General features: G+C 42.6%; 1 protein-coding gene across 4 annotated transcripts in view; it reads right to left on the reverse strand.

The window, feature by feature from the left end:
* The window catches only part of PHACTR2 (phosphatase and actin regulator 2), a 137,080-nt gene that overhangs the window by 50,388 nt on the left and 64,120 nt on the right, over positions 1 to 22,572 (reverse strand). For all 4 annotated transcript variants that reach the window (XM_048080770.2, XM_048080771.2, XM_013194193.3 and 1 more), the window contains exon 2: positions 2,924 to 3,091. In XM_048080770.2, the coding sequence (XP_047936727.2) occupies positions 2,924 to 3,091 (168 nt within the window). The remainder of the gene's footprint in view (positions 1 to 2,923; positions 3,092 to 22,572) is intronic.

Genomic DNA, 22,572 nt, shown 5'->3' on the forward strand with positions numbered 1-22,572 from the left:
TCAAAAAGAACTATTGAATATAAAGTTCTGTGACTGAACTTAAGAGTGGGGACTTTAATTATTTAACTGTTACCTCCTCCTGCATTGAACTTTTCCCATGCCCTACAACATTTATAGAGATACTTCATTTGTGCCGACAATTAACTTCCACTTTTCAATACATAATTATATACAGTCATGTATTCAATTGACCAAAAGAGCTCCCGGTTACATGATCTATGGACTACATTGATCTTTCACCACTGACTCTATTACTCTTCTGACGATTCGTAGTGCAAATTCTCCTAACATTCATGGATTTCTCCTTGCACGCTGGTGCTCCTCATTTTGAAGAAAAGATTTATCACAAAATAAAACTCTAACCTTGGAAAAATAGACAAGGAAATCTACATTATTTTTTTAGCTTCCAGATCTGAAAGGCAGTGATGCATAACTGCAGTTGAAATAAAAAAAAAAAAAAATCAGTTGTCTAAATTTTAAGTCTTCCAAAAGAGTGGGTCTGTGTTGCTCTCTACTTCAGTATCCTCTATTGACAGTAATCACAATGCAAGACCACAAGTCCAAGTGGTAACTTTTGCAGAAAATTAAAAACTACTACTTCTTGTTATGGTTCACTGTATTAGCTTTCTGCTGGATCAGGTTGGTGATCTACTCATCACAGAACGGGTGCCGTTATGCAGGAGGCAGTGGAAAACAGAAATGCCTGAGATAACTGAGAAGACAAAGTATCACTTGAAAATTAGCTATAAAGTAGTTGAGATAGACTCTGCTTCCCAGTAATTACCTCCTTCTTAAGAGTAATAAACACAGCTATGCATTGAGAGCACACAGGGGCAAAATCAGAGACTCATTGTAAAGTGCTCAACATATTCTGCTGTAACGCGAACAATACTGTAGCTCTCATGCATATAAATGCAGCAAACTTCAGGGAAAGAGGTAACATCCCTTATTACCAACTGGTGTTGCTGTACCGCACCTGAAAAAGGCATTTTGTGACTCAGAGTTTGTTTATTTAAACCTATAGCATAATTTTAAAGCCAGATTTTTATTACAGTTCTGAAATTATTTAATGTTTTCTGTCCATTACATCGACTGTTAGGCATCTCCAGTGTTCAGGTCCTCAATCTAAGATGCCTTCATCCTGAATAACTTTATCTGAAGTCAGTGCCAGTGGTACCTGTGGATTCCTCACACCTGTGGAAGGACCTGAGGGACTAAGCTATCATAAACAACACAAGCAAATTCAGTATATGCAAGTAACAAAGCAGGTACTTTTGGAAACGCTGAGCTCAATTTCTTTGTGCCTCATTTCCTCCTTTTGTAAAAGAAATATGAACGTGTGTTTTGCCTTGGTATTATATGAATTGACGTCATGCTTGTACGATTGTATTGAGGCTGCTAAAGATAGCATAATGTAAGAAATACTGTATTTAACGTGAATATATCAGATATAAATTGGTAAAAAATGACTGCAAAATGATACATGCATTGTTATTTAATGGCTTAACAATTTAACATAAGGTAATGTGTGGTGACAGTTTGGGGAATGTCTGTATACAGTAATAAAAATACTGATTATTCTGAAGAATTCAGTGCATATCTCACCATGTACCTCCCTAAAGGTAGAACATTCAGGAGTCATTAACTAGGAAGAACTTTGCCCTATAAATATGATAAAAGTACTAGGAAAGCTGAAGGAAACTGGAAGCAAGGCAAGAGTTATCAGGCTTAGGAGAACTTTTTGATTGCAGTAGTAGAAGAAATTGTGTTGGGGGTGTCACAGGGTACCCAGAGGAAAAGGATGGTTTCCTTTTGCCTTCTGAGTAAATATAGCATGTTTTAGAAGTTACACTGAAAAACAACAGAGTTCCATTCTGTAATTGTTATCAGTTGCTGGGTTTAAAATATAAAACAGTGTACTCCTGAGAGTTCAGAAGAGACTATTAGGGACATTTTGGGAGGTTAATATTGGTTTTCTAACCCAAAGGCATGGAAGACAGTGGACAGAGAACTTGTACTGTGGAAATGAATCTGAAAAGCCCATAGATGCTCCATGGACTCTGATAAAGCTCAAGTTGAGAAAAGCATAGCATCAAATATCTGACTCCCAAAATAGAAGTTGGGGATTTTTCTGGAGAAACCTTGGACAGAGCTCTGACACACAGAGACATACATGCATGATTGGGTTCAGTTTCCTAAGCATGACTTTCTACAGCCACTTGAGATGTCCCAAGATTTTGGGGATATCTGCAAAGCGATGGCAAACATGATGCAAAACCTTTAGGGAGAGCAGCCAGGATGTCCAGAGCACCTCAGGTGGCACCAAGCACCTGTGTTTAGGTGACTGAATCCCAGCCCTCCATCTTGCTCATTTTCAGAAGGAACATAATTCAGTCACAGCGTTTTATTTCAGACTGTTCTTCAAGCCTATCCAATAGGGGAGTGAAGGGGCTGAGCAGACAGTATGAAGGCAGTGGTAGCAAATCTGATCCTCATTCTCCTGCTGGGCATGACCACATATGCTTCTCACCTCTGAACAGACCAAACTTCCGTCCCCACGAAGGCAGGGTTTGTTTCATAACCCAAGCCATTGGCTATTAGGAGAAGACAGAGACACTTCCAACATTCCTGAGAACATGTAGCATACAGTCCAGTGTTTCTTAGTTAAAAAATAACACTTTCAACATCAAAAGAATATCATATATAATGAATATTAAATGAACAAATTGCACATTTTTGGTGACAGGCTCAGGACAGAAGCTGAGTAAGGTGTTTCCTTGCCAAGAATCAAACAGTTTTTGTGTATGTCAAATACCGTGCCTAAATTATTTCTGCCATCTAACATCTAAGACCTTTTCAAGTATTATCCTCAAAGCTATTACTGCATTTCTTACTATTTGTCACCAAAGGACCACGTGCATACCTGCCGATGTTTCTCTGAATTTGTCACTGGTCTTCTTCTTCCTCCATTTCCAAGGTTTAAAGATTTTGCCAATGGTAGAGAGTTTGCCCTTTCTCTTGAAGGGGGGAGTTTGGGATCCTGGGGCTGGTCCATCAGAGTTAGCGATTGAAGCCTTATCCAAGCCATCAACTGCATAAACAAAAAAAGCAAAGGTAACTGAAGGATGGAAAATAAAGTGGTAGCTAACAGATAAAGCGCTCCATTATCAGACTGCAAAAGGCTGTGTGGCAGTCCCCATTTTTCTCTTCCAGAAGGCATTTTATCACACCTGTAGTCAGAAGCCAGTCCTCACCTTAGCTAGCCCCATGCTTCATTTCTGCTCAGCATCCCCACTAGAGCCAGCCAGAGCGGGCTGCTCACAATGTGCCTCTGGCATGTGTGCGTTTCTCTGGTTCTTCTTCTCTGTTGAAGTACTCCTTTCAACACATGTTTATGTGACATTTTCTCTGTCTTTGGTAAAGCTGAATAACTAGCTATCATGATACAGAAAACAAAATCCGCACAATGTAAAAACATAAACCGTTTCTTTGGAGTAAAGCAAATCCCCTTTTAAAAGAGCTCTAATGATAACTGTGCTGGCAGCAGAATGGAAATAGTTCAGTTTGATATCCCTGGTAATCAGTCACGCACAGTGGAGCATGCCATGAGTCAGGCTTTATACTAAGAAAATGTATTTAACAATAAGCTTTTGCGCTGTAGCCAAAATATAAGGAAGGATCACTTTTCTGCAAAAACATATTGAGTGATATCAAAGCCAGTATTTATAATCAATGGCTGTAACATTGAGTTTTGTGAACCAAATCAGTGCTCGTTGAACAACACGCAGCAGCATAGAGTTAAAAAAAAATTTCCCAGAAATTTCCCTGAGAAGTCTACTATTATCTATTTCTATATAAGAACTACGGTTTCTTAGAGCATTCCACTCCTGATCCTGCAAACACTTCAAATGAGCTTAATTTTATTCACGTGAGTAGCTTCACTGAAGTAACCGCGATCACTTACGTACATAAAATTAATCACAGGCTTAAATGTTTGCAGCATAATGGCTCTGTAATTGCTGTCATTCATCTAAACATTCCAATTATAACCAGTTTGGAACAGAGCTGATGCCACTGTCAACAGTAATAATGATAATCATAGACCATTAAATCAGAAAGTGCTATTCAAAGAACAAAATATCGCTGCTCCCATTTTACAGATGGAAAATATGAGGCACGGAACAGTTAAGTTTTTAATTTCATGTCTGTCAAAATGGCTTCCTAAATCCTGGTACTGTATCTTAGCTGCTAAGATATGTATTCAGACACATAACATCATGGTGAAATCTTATTACTCTGTTTCTCAGACAAATGGCATTTAATGAGACCTATATTTGTCCTAGACTTTAGATTGATATAGGATGCTAAAAAAAAATCTTTTCTGTGAGAAAGCTGATGTCATGCAATCAGAGTCCAAAAAACTTCATTCCCAATGTCTTGAAATGAAGTACTGGGAAAAAAAGATCCATTGTATAACTTAACTGAAATCTATGAAGTTAAAACCAGAGATGAATTTGTATGAAAATGATAGCATTCAAATCAATAAATCTGAGTTATGCCATAAAATGCAACAAATTCTGTACTGTCAGAGGGACAGAGCAAACAGCTTAAGAAAATTTCCAGCAGAAATTACTGTTATTCAGATACATCAACATTTAAAGTTATTTTTCAAGTGTTTTCCTTGGGTACTTTCTGGCCTATAACACAGAGATAAGATGGAAGAAAGGTGCTGAAACGGGCTTTAAATGTAAAAAGCCAAGATTTTCACAAGGGCCAGGCTAGGTCTATCCATCACTTGGGTACAAAACCCCCATCTTCCTTGCTTGCACATCCTGGAAAACGTTATCAGGGTGATCCTTCGGGAGGTTTAAGACGACACTCCTGTGCAATGGATGAGCCCCTAAGAGGTTGGTCGGAGAGTCTGAGCAAGAGGTGGGGATCAGAAGACCATCAACGCAAGCCAGCAAGCAGCTTGGCAGGCAGAGAAAGACATGGGACAGCAGCAGGACCTCTGCAGGGGTGTCCTGTCTGGAATTAGGGATTGCATTTCTTTCTAGGTTTCCAGTCACTGCCTGTGGAGTTTATAATCCTGTATTGAATACTGAAGCCTCTGCTGCAAACTGTGGACCTAATGGAGAAGTACGTAAGATAACAAGATACAAGATACATAAGATAACATAAGATACAAGTACATAAGATAACAAGATACAAGATAAGAGAACTGAATTTTTCTTGGCAATTCCAGGTGACACAAGGAGGTGCAAGGGCCGCAGATGGTGGCTGGGGAGAGCCAGGTTGGACATGAAGAATGCACTTCCAGGAGGAGGGTGCAGGCTGGGGAATCCCTGCCTTCGGAGGTTTCCAGGGCTTAGTCAGGGCTGTCCTCATCTCCTGTCAGGAGTAATCCTGCTCAGAGAGGCTGGACTAAGTCACCTCCCAGTCAATGCTTCTGCAGTGCTGAGGGATGTGGAAAACCACAGTTGCTTGTGAAATCCGTGCTAGCAAACCCAAAGACTCAGGAGCGAGGTGCTGAAGGAAAGAGATGAGGATCTGGTGGCTGAAGAGCTTTGTCCCGGGACAGGAGCCAAGCATTATCTCATTTGCAGAGGCAGTCCATGAGTTCATTAGTGAAAGGCTACCCGCTCCTTGGCTGCAGCAGGACAAAACCCATGTTCTTGTCTTCACTGGCTTTGAAAGGCCGGGTTATTGATGTGAAGAGCCTGCGCCCTGGTGATAGACAGCACAGTCTTTATAAATACTAGAACATAGCTCTTTTCAACTCCTCCTGGGTCATGGAGTCCACCCTGGTGCAGGCAACCACTTTCACAAAAGGCTCATCTGAATTTTTTCTCCTGTGCCTGCCAGAGGGAATGGAGGATTATGGCTCCAATAGTTCCCCACAGAGAAACACGGATTTGGATCACTCCTTCCCTCTGCCCTCTGCTGAAAACATTTAACTCTGAAATAATGATATTCATCCCAGCTAAAGAAATCTGTCTGCTTCAAATTAGCCAGCATACCAAAAAAAAAAAAAAAAAAGGATCAATTCAATTCAGTGGTGAATAATTCTGTCTAGGAAGACTGCAACTCTTGAAAAGGGGATTCAACATTAACTCCTTCTGACCATAAAACACGAGGAGTTTATTTATCAAATGAGCTCCGTAAGTGCTCATAATTAGGAATTTACTCATCCATTGACCTTGTACCACTTCCTTCATTTGGAAAAAAAGGATCTAAATATGTATCTGAAATGAAAGAATAAGCATGGCCAAACATCATAGGTTGGTTTTAGAAATAATCTGAGATAAAGTAACACTTCTAGGAAAAAGGACGTATTTAAATTCAAAAGCAATAGTAAGGTAGCATATTTTAGCAATTAATAAGTTGCGTAGAGGGAAAAAAGAATTTCAGCAGTGACGTTCCACAGCATACATGGAAAGATCTTTTCAAAAGCTATTAGTTCTCATCTTCGAAACACTCAGCAGGAAATTGGTGTTTAAGATTTACACTGTTTGCTTTATAGGTCATGTATTATTTAGGAATAAAGGAGTGTATTTTTCACCTCAGAGAGCTTATGTACCTTCTATTAATCATTATAAGCACTATACGCTTTCACTCAGATGAAAGGAAACACCTTAGTTTTCCAAGATTAGAGGAATTTAGTCACTTGTGTTATTCTTTCTATTTGTACAGTGTCTTGAAGACCTCCCTTCTTCCCACCATCGTCAGAAAGCCAATGAGTCATTCCACTGCCTTCAACAAACATAATTTTTAAGTTTGACATTAGGACTTCTGACTATACTACCTGCATAGTCTATTTTGTTATATCGCTGTCCTTTATACTAGATGCAGATTTTAAATCTGAAGGATAAGTGTCTGATTATACCAAATGTTGGAGAAAATGTAAGAAGGTTCATTTAAATGAAGTTTGCTTTTAAAAAATAAATAGCTTTATTGTTGGCTAGCCAGACACATTTTGGAGGTTGCGTACTATTTCACTGGACTTCCTTTATGGAAACTAGTGACAGTGCTGCAGTGCCATTCGTGCTTTGATTCTGGGGGACAAAAAATGGTGGGCTGGAGAATTACACACACGTTCTTCTGAACTGAGAGTCCGAGAATAAGAATGTTACAAAATGGAGTTTGAAAAGCACAGTTTAAAACAAAAAACAAAAAAAAAAGTAGGGAGGGTTATCACTGGAGCTTTACACATTAATATTCTAGCTCTAGGCTCCTGGATGAGTTCTGTGCTGATGCTCCCCAAACACTCACTGTAAGCAACAGCGTGCCTCTGTCAGTCTTTCTGTTTGCATCAGGACTTTGCTTCCGAAGGAAACCTCCAGACTGCTTCCACTTGCTAAGCTTTGGTTTCTATTTCACAGCAGCTATGAAGAGCATGAACAAGTTTTGTTAAGCATGCAACTGAACTGGAAGATGAACTCCAGGAGGGCATCTTGTGCTCCATGTGCTGAGGAGCAATCAGTCTGGGGTACCAGGCTACAGCCAGCTAAAACCAAAACAGCTGCAACTGTTTTACTTTACACACTCGTTCCCACCACACCGCAATGCCTGCTAATGTAGACATAGTCTGAATAAACTGAGACAATGCACTGGTACCAGCAGTGCTTCAGTCAAGTAATTTGAAAGGTTCAAGGCATTTGATTCTGCACTGCTTGACACAGCTATTTCTGACCTTTCTTGTAAGCTGGAGGGTGGCATTTAAATCAGTACCATCAGGGACCTCTCACTCTAGGTAGCAGAAGATGCAAGAGAAATAAATCAAAAATCATCATCCTGTAAGTCTGTTAACCATTCCTGTTGATGTCATCCCAAGCATTATATCATAATCTCCAAGAGGAAATTCTGTTGTAAAAGACCAACTACAACACTGAGACACTGCAAAGCCAAATCGCGCTGGCACAGGCTCGATGAAAGAAATAAAAAACCCTTCCCTGAGCTTGCAGGCAGCCAGCAAAGATTAGATTGGTTTAGGGATGACCTTAACTTTCCTATAAACAACCAAAGATGGAAATGCCCGAACACATCTGATCCTAGGAAGGCTACTTGGAAAAAACAACTTTGATCTCTGTAGCTGCCTGGGAGACACTTTTCTGCTCTGAATGATCTCCAGAGGTGTTGTGCAGCTGCAGCAGCTGCACGGATTATATGCAGCTTTTCCATAGCACAGTGCATTTCAGCACTGCAATGTTCACGTCAGCACTGAAACACGCAAATACCTTCTTCAGGTAAGAACTCAGAACTCACTTTACAAAATGCAACAAAAACTATCCATCAAATTGTTTCAAGCAAGTCTACTACAAATGCCTTTGAAATAAATAGCTGTGATTCTACTGGTTCCATGCTTTTTGGTCTAGAATGCATTTAGACCACTTCTTTTTAAAGATTTGCTTTAAAGATAATTCATGAACAGAAAAAGAGGGCTAACCTTATGCAATAGGTTGTGCTGTACTTTTTATTCTTGGCAGTGAAAGTGGAAAGCCAGTAGAAGAATCTAACCTCACTAGTGGATAATCAGAGTCATGCAGATTATATATAAACATATATATGATGTTGTTATGGCATCCTTATTCTAGTAGAACCACATTTTAATAGTTAATGGATCATAATTTGTTGCTTGTAGTTTATTGCTAGTAACTTCTGTCAGTGATGATTTAACAAAGATAAAACCCAAGTAGCTTAAGTAGCTGGTAGATGTATACTCAGATTTTCTTTTAAAGAGTCCTTTACTGAATCTGAATAGCTTTAATTAGTCCATATTCACATTTAGTCCCAATGAGAAGGAGTTTATTAGGTAGACTTTGCTGTGAGTATGAAATATCTTACAAAATTGCTGTTTAATAATTCTCATCTGAAAGGTGGTTTAAATAACAAGTACACTGGAATCAATGCCTCCAAGCAAATTTTAATTAGTTTATTCTTGTCACAATGATACTCGTTATCCTGGAGTAAAAAAGCTCTTAGGGATATACCCAAGAACAGAAATAAGGCAGAACTTAGGTCCCTATGCCAAGAGTTGTGCTATTGGGAACCTGAGGAACTCTGATCAGAAGTGCCCTGACTCTGAAAGTGCAGGTGCTACAAGTCACGAGATTAAAATTATCTGAAAACTCTGCTTTACTGCACATAAAATATAAGCCCAAACCAGACTCTCACAGCAGACTGGCTTTGGCGATGAAGGAATTTTCTTCTCTACTCTTCCATCTGCTCACTCCTGACCCTAAAAAAATATTCCATCCTTTCAGTTGTAAAAAATGCAACTGTTCATTGGGCTTGATCTCAAGTAGATCTCAATGATCCAGACAAAAATCGTCTCCCCTTTCTACCCTCTTTCCTTTTTTAAAAGATTACTTTTAATCTGGGTCACTGTAGTGATGTAGTCTTCAGCACAATCCTACAAATGCTTGAAGTGTCAGGATCAGATAAGGAGAGAGCTGTGGCATGGGCCAGATTGGACTGGGCAGACAGCCTAAATCAGCTGCAGCCAGAATACCATGAAACTGTAGCCACGGACCTGACAGCACTAAACAGCCTAGCACATACCATGTGCCTGAGCCCAGATTAATCCACTAAATGAGCATGCATTTGCCTAGAGTATTTACAGGGCAGGCAGAAGACTTGGGTTCCTCCTCCTCCTTCCCAAATGAATAGCATTGCAACCTCCTGTCCTTTCCTTCTCAAAGAACACCCTACCTGGCAGTGTGAGTAATGGTCCTCTGCAAAAAGCAGCTTGGAGGCCATTCAGCCAACAGCAAGAGCCGGAAGAAGGCGATGCTGTACTTGGGTAGCTAAATTAATTAATTTATAGAGATATGGGAAATCACATGTACATCATTGATGCAATAAGTATGGGCCTTCTGCAAGAAAAATTGTTGCTCTGCTTAGATGAGAATATACAACACCACTTGAATCACCAAGCAGGAAAAGGCACAGAACCAAGTGCTCCACTGACACGCCGTGGTAGGACCGGTACCTATTACCTTCACTGGCACTGGGTATCTCACTTGCAATATTAATGTGGTATCACCCCGTCACCCTTAAATTGTGTCAATATAACCTCTGTTGCAATACTCAGGGGATTGCCATATCTAATCATGAATGAATTGAGAAATGCAACAGAAGATGCAATGGCTTCAGTTGAAGGTTACCTTATGTGTGGATTTAGGTCTGCAGGATTTCTATACTTCCTACCTACCAGTTAGCTGGTTCAGTTATTTTTCTCTTCCTCTCACTGCACCCAGCTGTCCTGCAGGGATGTGCTGCTAAAGTCATCTTGGCTTATTGAGACCTCAAAACCTCTTTCTGACAGTGTTATAATTTTCTATACAGTCTTGCCAAAGGGAACAGAGTTTGAAGTCACGGTTTTCATGCCAGCAAAATCAACATGTTTGTGCAGCTGTATATTATCCCAATTTAGTGACAAGAACAATAACTCATCAACTTGCTATAGAGTATGGTAAGCCACTTATTCCTGGAGCTTACTGGAAAAAAATCAAGACACTGCGTGGTAAAATGTTTGACGTGGTCATTAAAAACCAGAAGTCATTCTGACACTATCAATGTCATTTTCAATAAATCTCTCTAGTTCTGTAACGTTATATCAATTTTTTTTGACCAAAACCAGATGGAAAGACAGGTCTTTTTTCTTTCTCTCTTTTTATTTTCTACTTGGAAGGGAAAAAAATGAAACTAATCCCCAGAGGATAAACTGACAAACGGGAGAGCTATAATCTACCTCAGAGCAGCACAATGAATTGGCATCTGAATGCTTCTGCCTTGCCATACATCTGGAGTTTAACTTTGGGGAAACTCTGTCATGAGCTAATTGACTTGATTGTGTTTTAATTAAATGAAAGGAAAGAGCTGAAGTTCAAACGTAGGCGGCTGAATGGTAGTTTCCATATGGAACTGCCAATGTTGCAAAATGTTAATTGGGCCTCCTGCTGGCAATGAGCTAAACAGGGTGGGCAGCGGCTACTTCAGATGGATTCTGGCTGCTGCCTGAAAGCAGCCGGCATGGGTAGCGGGGGGATCCTCCTCGGGTAGCTGCAGCCTGAGTGCCCCCCGGGCTTCCGCAAGGGTATATGCAGAGACACCCTTCGGGTTGTCAGAGTCGCACATGGACCAGCAATGCCAAAGTTCAGAGAGATGAATTTTTATAGGGGTGAACCATGCAACTCCCATTTCACCACAGGCAAAGCGTTACCTTGCTGCAGAAAGCCAGAGAAACGGAAATCCAGTTTTGCATCTGCGGACAACAGGCCATATTCTGCTCTCCCCTTTGGTAAGTCCCTGCCTAGGCTCTGCAAAAAGCACAGCCAGCACCGTACTAATCCTGTACAGGCACTGCTAAACCCCTTGGAGAACAGCATGTTAGCGTGGAAGCTAGGAGAGGCACACCCTGCCACCCGCTCCTTTGATGCTGTGCACAGAAGAGGAGGATCATGAGCCAAGTCACACGTTTCAGATTTGCCTGAGCAATGGTGCTGTCTCCCACATGCATTTATTCCAGCTCTTTCTCTCAGCTGTAAACCTAGGATTAATTTCTTAGAGCCTGGACGAGCTTGTTTAGCTGTTTGTCTTTTTACTTTGCCAGATTAAACTGCCCTTGCCATACCTGTGCAAGGCTCCCAGCTACATCTGCACAGGCATTTGAGCAAATGGGGGGTGTTCTGTGGTGCATTAACACTGTGGTTTTACCTCTGTAATCTCACCTACTCTGTTTTCACCTGCTTCTCGTGTCAAAACATACTAGGATTTTGCTTAGGGATTGAATAAAAATAAGGACCTGACCTTATGCTTGTAATATGCCCACAAATGTGTTTGCAAATTAAGAATTTACATTTTGGCCTCATGCAGTCCGTATTAGCACATCTGCACTACTTCCTGCTCTCCAGCCCAGTGTTTAACTTCCATCCCTTTGCCTTACCAAGAAAGGAATAAACAAATGCTTTGCAATCCCGTTATGCAGGTCTGAAAGTGATCTGGCTGCAAACGTCTCGATACCTGCTCTCTGACTGGAAGGCGGCTGGCTCAGACCAAAAGAAAAGGGATCAGCAGTTCAACGCGGGCCGCTTGCTCCTCTCTTCTCAACCCCAATACTCCAGTGAAAAGAAGCAAATGGAAAATTTCCAGACAGTTACGTTTTCCAGATATATGAAACATCAGGTCAAAGGTTGCATTCTAGATCCAAGCAACTTCCACAAAAATGGGGAAAAAAATCCAAGCAGAGTAACAGAGATGTGGGAGGACAGAAACAACAACAACACAGTACATGTGAAAGAGCATCCAAATTGCTTTGAAAGGCTGAGGATTGAAAATTAATGCTGTGTGTCAGAATATTAAGGGATAAATCTCCTTAAAGTACAATGGTATATATATTTCTATTTATAGTTTTAAAACCTTTTTGGATAATTCTGTAATTCAACCTAGAAGTGCGCTGCACATACTCATCTTGTTAAATTCCCTAATGATATTTTTAATGTCACATTTGAAAACCAGAACTGCAGAACTGGAAATATTTCCTTACTGACTGACTTTTCTTGATGTCTTGATGTAGTCCTAATACAGGGGAGTAAAATACCTACAACAAATTTACAACAGATATTTTTAGCTACAGGCAAGTGATAAAACTTCCCAACAGATACTGGCTATCGAAAATAATCTGAAGTGAGTATGTGGCCCCTCTTCCTATGCGGTAATAAGCAGGAATAAAAACAAAAACATCTTTTGCGGTAATTAATACGTATGCACTACTGACGCTGAGATAAAAGCCGGCCAAGTGTGCCACGTGGAAGCCTTTGGCCCTGTTCCCACTCCTCCAGCTAGCTGCAAAGTTACTCTCCATCTGCTCAGCGGGGCCAGCAGCTCCTGTACCACCTGTCCTAGCGGTAGCCCCTGCCGAGGAGAGGGAAGACAGGGGAAGGCCGTGCCCCTGGGGCTCCCCGGTGCTGGTTTGTCCTGACAAAAGGGGGGCAAACGTAATAGCTACGCTATGTCATCACTAAACTGGAATGTGCCATCCCCAGAGCTCCCAGGAATTTGATGAGAAATACAGTCAGTAGGAATTTGTTGGAAGAAAAACTGGAAGAAGCACGGCGAGTGACAGCCTGGTAGCCTAGCGCGAATCGTGCTGGGCAGTCCTTGTCCCCTCGGCCTGCTGAATCCCTGCAGCTCTAGCTGCTAAATGACGGCTCCTCTCAGGAGCCAGCCCGGGGAGTGAACCAGCACACCCTCAGACGGTCTGAGCGACTCACTGCTACAGCTGAGTCAAAAACCTTGCAAAACCGGCAAAGCACAGCCAAAGTTACTCTGGGCTTTTCCTCAAAGGCTTTCTGGCTTCACTCCCCTCCATACCTAAGCAGCCACAAGCTCGGGGCTGCTTCAGATCTAAGCTGGCTGGTTCACCTGGAGCCTGACATCATCCCGAGCGAGGATTTTGCGCTGCCAACAGCTCATCCGGCCTGCTGTGCAGGCTAACCAACTCGGCTGCTGATCTCTCTCCGATGCCTTTCTACCCCTCCCTCAGCACATGTGGAAAGACAGAGGTGTTTCCTCACAGCTCGCGCCCAAAGAACCGCACTGCTCACCGCGGTGCTATGAGCAGTGGGACGTCTCCAGAAAGCATCAACACTGCCAGTGGAGTAGGTACGCAGATATGGCTTTCTAGAGATGCTGAGCCCACAGGCGTATTTCCAGCTATTTCAGCCTGGGTTCTCACAGCGTCTTGGTGGAAACCTCAGCTGAACAACCATGTCGGTCGCTCTTTGTGAGGCTGCACCTCATCACTGTGCTGAGCCAGCAGAAAAAACATCCTTTTTGTACAGAATTTTAAAGATAAATCAGCTCCTTTCTACTTCACAGGAGGGCCAGCGAAACAGCGTGCTGACAAGACTGAGCTGTGTGGTGTGCCACGGAGCTCAGTCAGGAACAAGCAGGAGGGGACAGGAGGGGATGGGGACGAGTTTGGGAAGAGATGGAAGAGTTTTAGCAGGAAGAGTGCCCGAGTTCACCGCCTGTGGTGTAAGGTCTCACACAAGGATACAAGAGCTGAGAGGAGAGGCCCTCACAGCAGCACGCCCTGACCCCCACAGCACATCAAAGGCTCGCGTGATGACCGCCTGGAGCACTAACAGTGGTGGCTGTTTCCTTCTTCCACATGAAGGAAGCCAGGGAAGGTAGTTACGCATCTCTCCTCCCCCGCTCACCCATCCCAATTCATTCCTGACTACCCAACATCCCTGCCAAAAACAGTTCTGCATGAACACTGCATGTGTGCTTTTCCCATTATCATACATCTTTAACCAAGTCTTCCACAGTTAACGTGTATATAAATCTGAAAGCAGGTTTGGTTTTGGGGGACTCCCATCCCAACGCTTCCTCACGTTTAGGTAAAATAATAAGGAGCTCTTGATTGCAATTAACAGAACATTTACTTACAAAAGATCCTAGGATCCATCTGATCAGCTGTGTAATTAAATTCCCTGCACACAGCCCGGAGCTCGCTGTACTGCCATTTAAAGGTGACGTTTTCTTTCATACTGGCACTACTTCAACACCTTTTTTCTAGCACAGGAAACAGCATATTGCACTTGTCCACAAGTGTGCAAGTCAAACCTGAAGCAAATAGTTTATTTCTGTGACCCAGCTGGCCTCTGAACCCAGCAGAGGTCAAGGACACTTTTAAATCCAGCTAGCAAATTTCTGAGTGTTGCTGTCACTGCAAACGTTTTTGCAGGCTATTAGTCCTGCAGTCTTTGTAGAGAAAACTGTTTATTTTAATTTTATTTTTCAACTGCCTTTAAACTGTTTGCCTTTGTTGCTAGATACTAGCTTGGATAAACAGAAATAATACAACTCCAACGCACTCACAAGAAACTACTTATGATTAAACATAGCTCCTCTCAGTCAAAATGTCAATTTGTCAATTCTAAAGCTACAGCACGCAAAAACCGTTCATATTTTTTCTGTGTGTATAATACCAGGATCCTGAATACAGCTGAAGTTATCTTATTTGCTAGGAGAAAATGGGAGTCGCCAAGTTGCAGCTGACTTTTCTTCAGCATCATGTTTCATTACTATCCTCATGCCTCGCTGCACAGCACACAGCTGTTTTATTCCCTGCATCTTGTTCCTTATTAGGGCCAGGGTGGAGAAAATCAGACACAAGCTGACATATTTGTCAGCCCAGCTGCTCTTCCTTTACCAAATTAAACTCCGAAGCTCAGGGGCGTTTTCATGGAAAAAAAGGTCCATATGCAGTTTGCGATAGGATTTAGTTACACTTTAAATAAATAAAAACAGTATATTCCCTTTCCTACACAATCACGAAGTAGTAATTCCATCAAGCAAGCTAGTGGCGCCGTAAAACACTACAGAATTACAGAATCATCTTTAAGCAGATTTGAAGACCGATCGGTATACATTTTGAACTTTATTTTTTCCATTGAATCAGCATTTATGGGAGGTGCCCCACGAGCTGCCCCAGGTGCTGAGCCTGGAGAGGTGAGCAGAGCAGGGGCTGAAAGTAGCCTGGGTGCCCCTTCAGGTCTCTGTTCCTGGAGGTCCCTGACAAAGCCAACCAGAGGGTCTCATGGCTTGGTGAGGCCTTGGATGGGGAGAAGCCATCCTGTCATCAGAAAAGGTACTGAGAACTTGCTCAGCTTTTACAGCAGAATTTTCCTTTTTCCCTTAGGGGAAAACAACAACTCTAAGAGCACCATAAACACAGCAAATACATAATTGATACAGCATGAAACAAGGAAGTGGGGAAATGAATGTATTTCAGGTCCCCACTTCTCCTCTGCTCTCCATTAATAATAAATGACTTGTATTATCACAGTGCTTAAGAGGTGTAGTCATAGATCAGGACCTGTTTGTGACAAGAGCTGTACAAACAAAAAAAACAGAGACCATTTTTACACCAACTCTAACTACAAAGTGAAAGAGAAGAGCTTGAATAGCAGAGTTCTGATTTTTCATCGCCACCTGCTCACCTGTTGCATCTTAAAGATTTTTTAGATATCAAAAAAAATTTGTTTTGCTTTTTTTACAGCATATAATTTTCTAAAACTTCCCTCAGTCACACATTGACATTGAACAATCTTTGTAATCCATAGGCTAAAATAAAGCATCAACTTGAATTTCTACGAACAAGTTTAAACTGAATTATTTTAGCTGGAAGTGGATGAGCATCCCTTGAGCCTCGAAGCAGCTATACAACACAAGACCCCATTTTGTTCCTGACAATGCATATTTATGCTACACCATCAACATTCACGCAGTGCTTAGCTTCAGCACACAGCATTGATCTGAGTTTCAGCAGTGATGCTCCGTTGCCTGACATGGAGGAACTGCAACCACCCAGCTCCGTCAGCACGTGCCACTGCTACAAACATGAATATTTGATTCTGCAGTACCTTGGTGAAGAAAACTTGAAATATTGTGGCCACTGCAAGCAATACAAAAATCAACTTAAAACCAGCTATGAACATGAGTAACTCAACCTCAATATCATTCACTGTTGTACTTTCGTTGACAATAAGGTCAAACTTAAAGCTGCCCTAAACATTTGAAAATTTCAGAGTATTGCTGCTTAATGATTCAGAAGAAACAGAGTGCCACTGGAGAAATGAAGCAAAGCAAAACAGGGTCATGGGCTTGGAGACAGCTGAAGTTCTTGAACACGTCGGAAGTGCAGCTGATATTGTTGGATATTTCTATAAAATGATCTGCTGGGAAGAGTCAATGTTTCTGGTAGCACATCCTCAGGAGGATAATACTGTATTAAAGAATAACCCATTCATACTTGAAATATAACACACTTCAAAGTGAATTGAACAAGCGTAACATTTAAGAGCTTATAGAAGAAATTCACACACAATTTTGTGCCAAAGATAGGAATAGGATTAGGCAGTAAAAAGTGTGTATAAGGTTGAGGACAAAGCTCAAGTTTTCCCACTTTGTGAGCACTGTGGCCACATCGATCCAGACAAACAAAACACAGAAGTGTTAGTATTTAGTTGTGTGTTTAAAAGGATTTGATTAAAAAAAAAAAAAAGTACAAAAAGCCTGAGTGTCACTGGAAGGCTCTGCAACTATTGCTAGCAGCTCAAACCAGCACTGGAAATTCAACATCATCCCAAGTAAAGTATGTACAGCATCAGGGTTCAACAAATTCACTTTGGCTTTACATAAGCTCTCTGAAGTTTTCTTTTTTAAACTACTACCAAATGTTTTCCTAGGGAGGGAACATTATGTGATAGAGCACACGACTGTTTCCAGAGGTCCCTGGGAAAGCAAGCCATCTCTTCGAAAAGCCCACAGGAATACCTCAGAAAGTGCCACTCTCAGTTTTTGCCTGCCCTGACTGCTCCTCACACTCTCATTGGGGGCTTTCACGTGACAGATTTGGCAGCTTGCAGGCACCACAACAGAGAGCGTGGGCTATTTACCCATTCATTTAATAAGCTATGTGGATCGGTTCTCCCACAAAGAAATGAGCCTCAAATGCTGAGTTTCCTCTGGAGGTGTTTGCACGGGTGTCCTTCTCTGGGGTTGCTCCCAGCAGGCTTCTGGGGTCCCTCCTTTCCCCCCGGCCATGGCTCCCTGGCATTCCCCACTGTCCGACACAGCTGCACAAAGCAGCCGCAGGGATTGCATCCCGATCGCATTCCTGGCTGGAACACAGCAGGCATCACAGCCTGGCTGTTCCCCCAGCACCCTGCTCGCCCCCAGAACAGGAGGCAAAGGAAAGCAGGGAGCCCACAGCCGACGGACACCCTTGCTCACGTGGGTGCTGCAGCTCTGCAGCCTCATTTCCTCGCCTGAAGCCTGCTCAGCTCTGCACTTCCCTGCCTGCCAAAGGCACGGGGCCCCTCCAGCAGCCAGCTGCAATTTGCCTCCCTCAGAAAACACCTCCCAAAAAACCCTTTGACACGCCAAACAAAGCTGATGCGTAACTTCATCTCCAGCGCAACAGGCTTGGTGTAAAAGCAGGTTAGGAAACAGAGAGGCTAACAATTATTTTTTAAAAGAGCGCTTTCAAGCAGCTTGCAAACAACTGACTCCAAGCTTCCTGAGCTCAGGGGAGTGGTTGTGACATTCTGGAAATGAAAAGGAGTGATCAAGGGTTCAATCACTTCTCTTGGCTTAAAAAAACGTTTATAATTCCCCCTAAACCTCCCTCCTGCTCGTGCAAACATTCAAGCACTCAGCATTTCCAAGCCCCATGCTCACTCCCCGGCTCGCCTCCTTCCACCCCAGCTGGCTGCCAGGCTCGGGCTCGGCGAGAGGGCAGCAATTTTCACCCGGCAGGGACCCAAAAGGGGACGGGCAGGGGACCCCGCACCGCTCCCGCGGTGCTCCTGCCAGAGGTATGTATGATGTAACTAACTCGAAGCTTCTTGGCAAATCTCACGGCAATTTCATGCTTTTATGAATAGCAAGTCACTGGGAACCGGTTCTCTATTTAAATTTTTTCACTTAAAAATAAACCCAAAGTTTTCAGCTTCGTGTTTGTAAGAGACAGCTTGAGATAGCAACCTCCAAGTGGCAAAGAAAGAAAAGAAAAGGAAAGGTCCAGAGTCTTACTTTTGATGCGTCATGACCTAATGAGCTTGACCCATCATTATTGAATGTCTAGTGTCAGCAGTAGCATGGAGACAACTCTATGACCACGAGGGAACGCACAGGAGCCAGCAGTGACCATATAACCTCCTATTTTAAAGGCTGCCCTATGGGGTTCAGACAGGTGTCCAGCAGCAGGAGGCCCAGCCGTGGCAGGGTAATGATGTTAACAGGATTGCCCTGCCATCCCCTTCTTCTCATCCAGCTTTACGCTTTGACTTGACTGCAGCAGCTCGGCCAGGTTTCTCTCGGTCCCTGTCACACCACCAGCTCTCCAGAGGCCTTCAGACAGACACAGCCCTGTCACGCGGAGTGAGGCTCCCAGTCCCACCAGCGGCCTGCCCGCCCAGCTCCAGCACCAGCACTGGCGTCCTCCACAGTCAGCACCCCCACGGTCTTAAACCTGCCTTCAAACCGATTTCAGAACCATAGCTGCTCTGGAGCTCACGGCCCTGCATGCTGGCTCTCGGAAAGGACCTTTGCCTCCATGAAGTATTTTGATGAACCCACCTATTTCCTGGCTAAAACAAGACAGAGCTTAAATGCAGAGCTGAATACACGCTGGCAGAATACTGCCCTTGGTGTGCTTCAGTCAAGCTTTGAAAAGAACGTAGCTGACATTTTATATGGAGTCAGAGGACTTTTGGGGGGGGGGGGTTATTTGGATATTTTGTTTATAAGCATGAAAGCACCCGCCAGTAAAAGCAGGTGACTAATGGGTGAAAATGCCTGGTGGACAATAAAAAACAGAACTTGTTTGTTTGTGTTTTTTTGAGAACAAAGTTATCATCAACAATTTCATTTCAGGTCAAATTTAATGTTCACTGTAACACAGATGGCTCTCTTCTCAGGTAATTACAGTAAGACTAGGTGACATGGAGGGCTCTGTCCACCAGACTAAAGGACCCCTTTTACCTCTTACGACACAGCTTATGGCACCTACCCAGCTTCGGTGAGACCTAAGCAAAACCCTGCTGTAGCAGGGTTTACCCTAAATCCACTATATCCTGCTACAGAGGAGCTCTGAGGAGTGCTGCTCAGTGTCTCATGTCCCAGTTCTTTAAGTGGTTTTAGACAAAGAACCATTTGCAGTGATCGCTATCGGAGCTCTGGCGTTTCTGTTTTAACTGATAAGAGACAAGAAATACTTTGAAAAATGTCACAGTTTTCTTGAAAAGTTCACTACAGAAGTTTACACCAAGAATATAATATAAATCTTAATCGGATAGTAAAAACTTCTACAAATATATGTGGCTGCACACACGTGTGTAGCTCTCTGTGGGACTCCAGCCCCAATCCTTGGGTTAGAAAAGGAAAGTTCCTGTCAGTATGTCAGGAAAAAAAAAAAAAAACCTCTTTACTTTGCTGTCTCCTCTTGAAGGGTGACCTGGTGCACCATCTCAGTATTACCCAAATTTCCCTTCTCCCTCACCCCAAACACATTCCTTTTTCTTTACCCCCTAAAGAACAACAATTTTTGGCTTGTCTCAAAAGTTCTGCTACCATCCCTTGTGTAAAAAAATAAAAATGCCAAAAATGGTGGGAGCACAAAGTGAGTTATAAAGAAATAGAGTAAGACAAAATAAACCCCTTGGGAATCGCAAGTTTTCCCTGCATTAACATCTGGGCATGGAAGTAACTGCTTGAACCAATAAAAATGGGCTACGTGCTGGTATTTATTTATTTTTTAAATGAGATTGAACTGCCTGGTATTTATTTGTTTTTAAGAAATGGCTAATTTAATTAGCTCTGCCTCCTCTGTTGTTCCTCCACTCTCCTCTCACTGCCATGTGGAATTTAGTGCATAAAGAGAAAGAGTAAAAAATTAAATTGGAACATAGTAATAAAACCTGCGGCCCCATTAACACAGAGGGTGTGTCAGTTCTTCGGGGTTAAAAAAACCCGATCTCTGCTGCCAGACAGCTTTGTGCCGCTGAAAAGACACTGAAGGCTCAGTTCTGCCCTGCTGGTATACAACCCATGAAACAAGCCCTCAGGGAAAAAACAGGTTGCCAATTATGCTAAACAGCAGCATTCCCATCCAGGGACTGTCATGATGTAATTATGTTATCTGCTAAACCACAGGCAGAGTAACAGAGATGTGGGAGGAGAGAGGAGGCTGTTCCCATTGACAAACTGAAGGGATAGCAAGCAAGTTAACCCTGTGCTGTGGCTAACTATCTCCAGATGGAGTCCTCCACCACCCTCAACTCGCTTAATGAAGGACTTTATTTGTTTTTTGGTTCACCTCATCTTCTACGGATGTTTCTTGCAGTGTTTTTCTTCTGCGGTTAAGCAAACCCTGGATGTACTGCAGGCTGAGCAACACGGAGAGAGATGTTTTCTCTACAGGGACAGCTGGCTGAAAGATGTGAATGCAAAAATCCGGGGCCTGACTTTGTTCATTTCTGCTCACTTAGTCACTTGGTCTATAGCTTTCAGTTCACCAGGTCTTGTATGCTCCATTTTTAGTGAGGAAGAGAGGATGACAACATTTACCACCCAATGGCCATTTTCAGGACTGGTTAATGCCCATGGAAGACTTCAGAGTTGGGAGACACAAACCTTCCCAGTCCATGCCAGGGCAATGAGCTGGGGCCTTCACTCCTGTGTGCTAAGAGATCACACGAACACTCCCTACCCCACTTCAGGGCAAAGTCAGTGGAAAAGCTTCAATTGCCCTGGTGCAGGGTTTCAGCTAGCCGTGCTTATTCTGCACTGGGACGCAGCTTGGGAAACACTCACACACTAGCTATGCAAGGAGCAGCTTCTGCGTAGGGGAAGGTAAGCAAGCACCTGGGGGTGGAACTAGCAGAATGAACAGTACCAGAGGGGAGTTAAGGCAGAGGTGTTGCCGTAAGCACCCAGGATGTATTTTTCAGTTTCAGGTGTCTGCAAACTCCCCCAAACTCTTCCAGCAAAAACTTTTGTCCTCTCTTCAGAATCATGTTCACCATACAGTAAACATGATGGCGCTGTCAAACAAAAGGCTTTAAAAGCCAAGCGTCATGGTCATGTAGTTTGTGCAATGCTTTGTAGTTCACATCTCCTTTTTCCTGCTGGCTCATGTTCTGCTACTCTCCCTGACTTCCCTTCCAACTAAACTATAGACCATCTTTCATTTTTGCCTGGTGCTTGTCCAGCTCTTGACAACTTGGCTTTATCCACAGACCTCAAGTTGTCCATGTTATTGTTCACTCACTTGCACAGACATAGCTTCTTTCATGTCTCACAATCGGGCCTTATGTAGTTCTTCCATATTCCATTTCCGTGTTTCAAAAGTGGCAATATTCAAGTAAGAAACAACAACAGCATTTTCTTCCCAAGTTACCAAATCCGTTATCTTCTAAGAAGAGTTGGACCAGCCTTCAAAACTTCTCAATTCCAGTATTTAAGCACAGGAACTACTCTACAACTAATGAAGCTGTTTTAAGTCACATATGGATTTTTAATACAAATTATTAATACTAGTATTTTCCTTCTTTTTATGAATCACTTGAACAATTCATCAGAAGAGGAGGACCATGCACGATGGTCTAACACACAGGACAACAAAGCCACTACACCCTTCTTTGTGTCTACATAAAAGAGGCCAGATTAACGGTGTACTAGAACACTACTTCACATTTTCAGAACAAGAATACTCGTAGCATCTGTGCCAAAACCAACACTTCCTTCCACTCAGAAATGCAATAAATCTACAAAACTGCAAGGAACAAGCCAGTAATCTTCAGACACACTGAATACATTTACAGGAAAGGAAATACACAGCCAGTTTTGAGCTATTACCAATGAAATAAATTATAACACATTATACATGTATACTTTAAACATGCCCAATTTCTTGGCAATTAATTGTTTGGTGTTTTTTTCCTCATAAAGACAGCCAGTATCTAAAAATCATTTCCCACCAGCTTATAATGACTT

This window comes from Anser cygnoides, chromosome 3 (assembly GCF_040182565.1).
Source record: "Anser cygnoides isolate HZ-2024a breed goose chromosome 3, Taihu_goose_T2T_genome, whole genome shotgun sequence".
In the NCBI taxonomy this organism is placed as follows: Eukaryota; Metazoa; Chordata; class Aves; order Anseriformes; family Anatidae; genus Anser; species Anser cygnoides.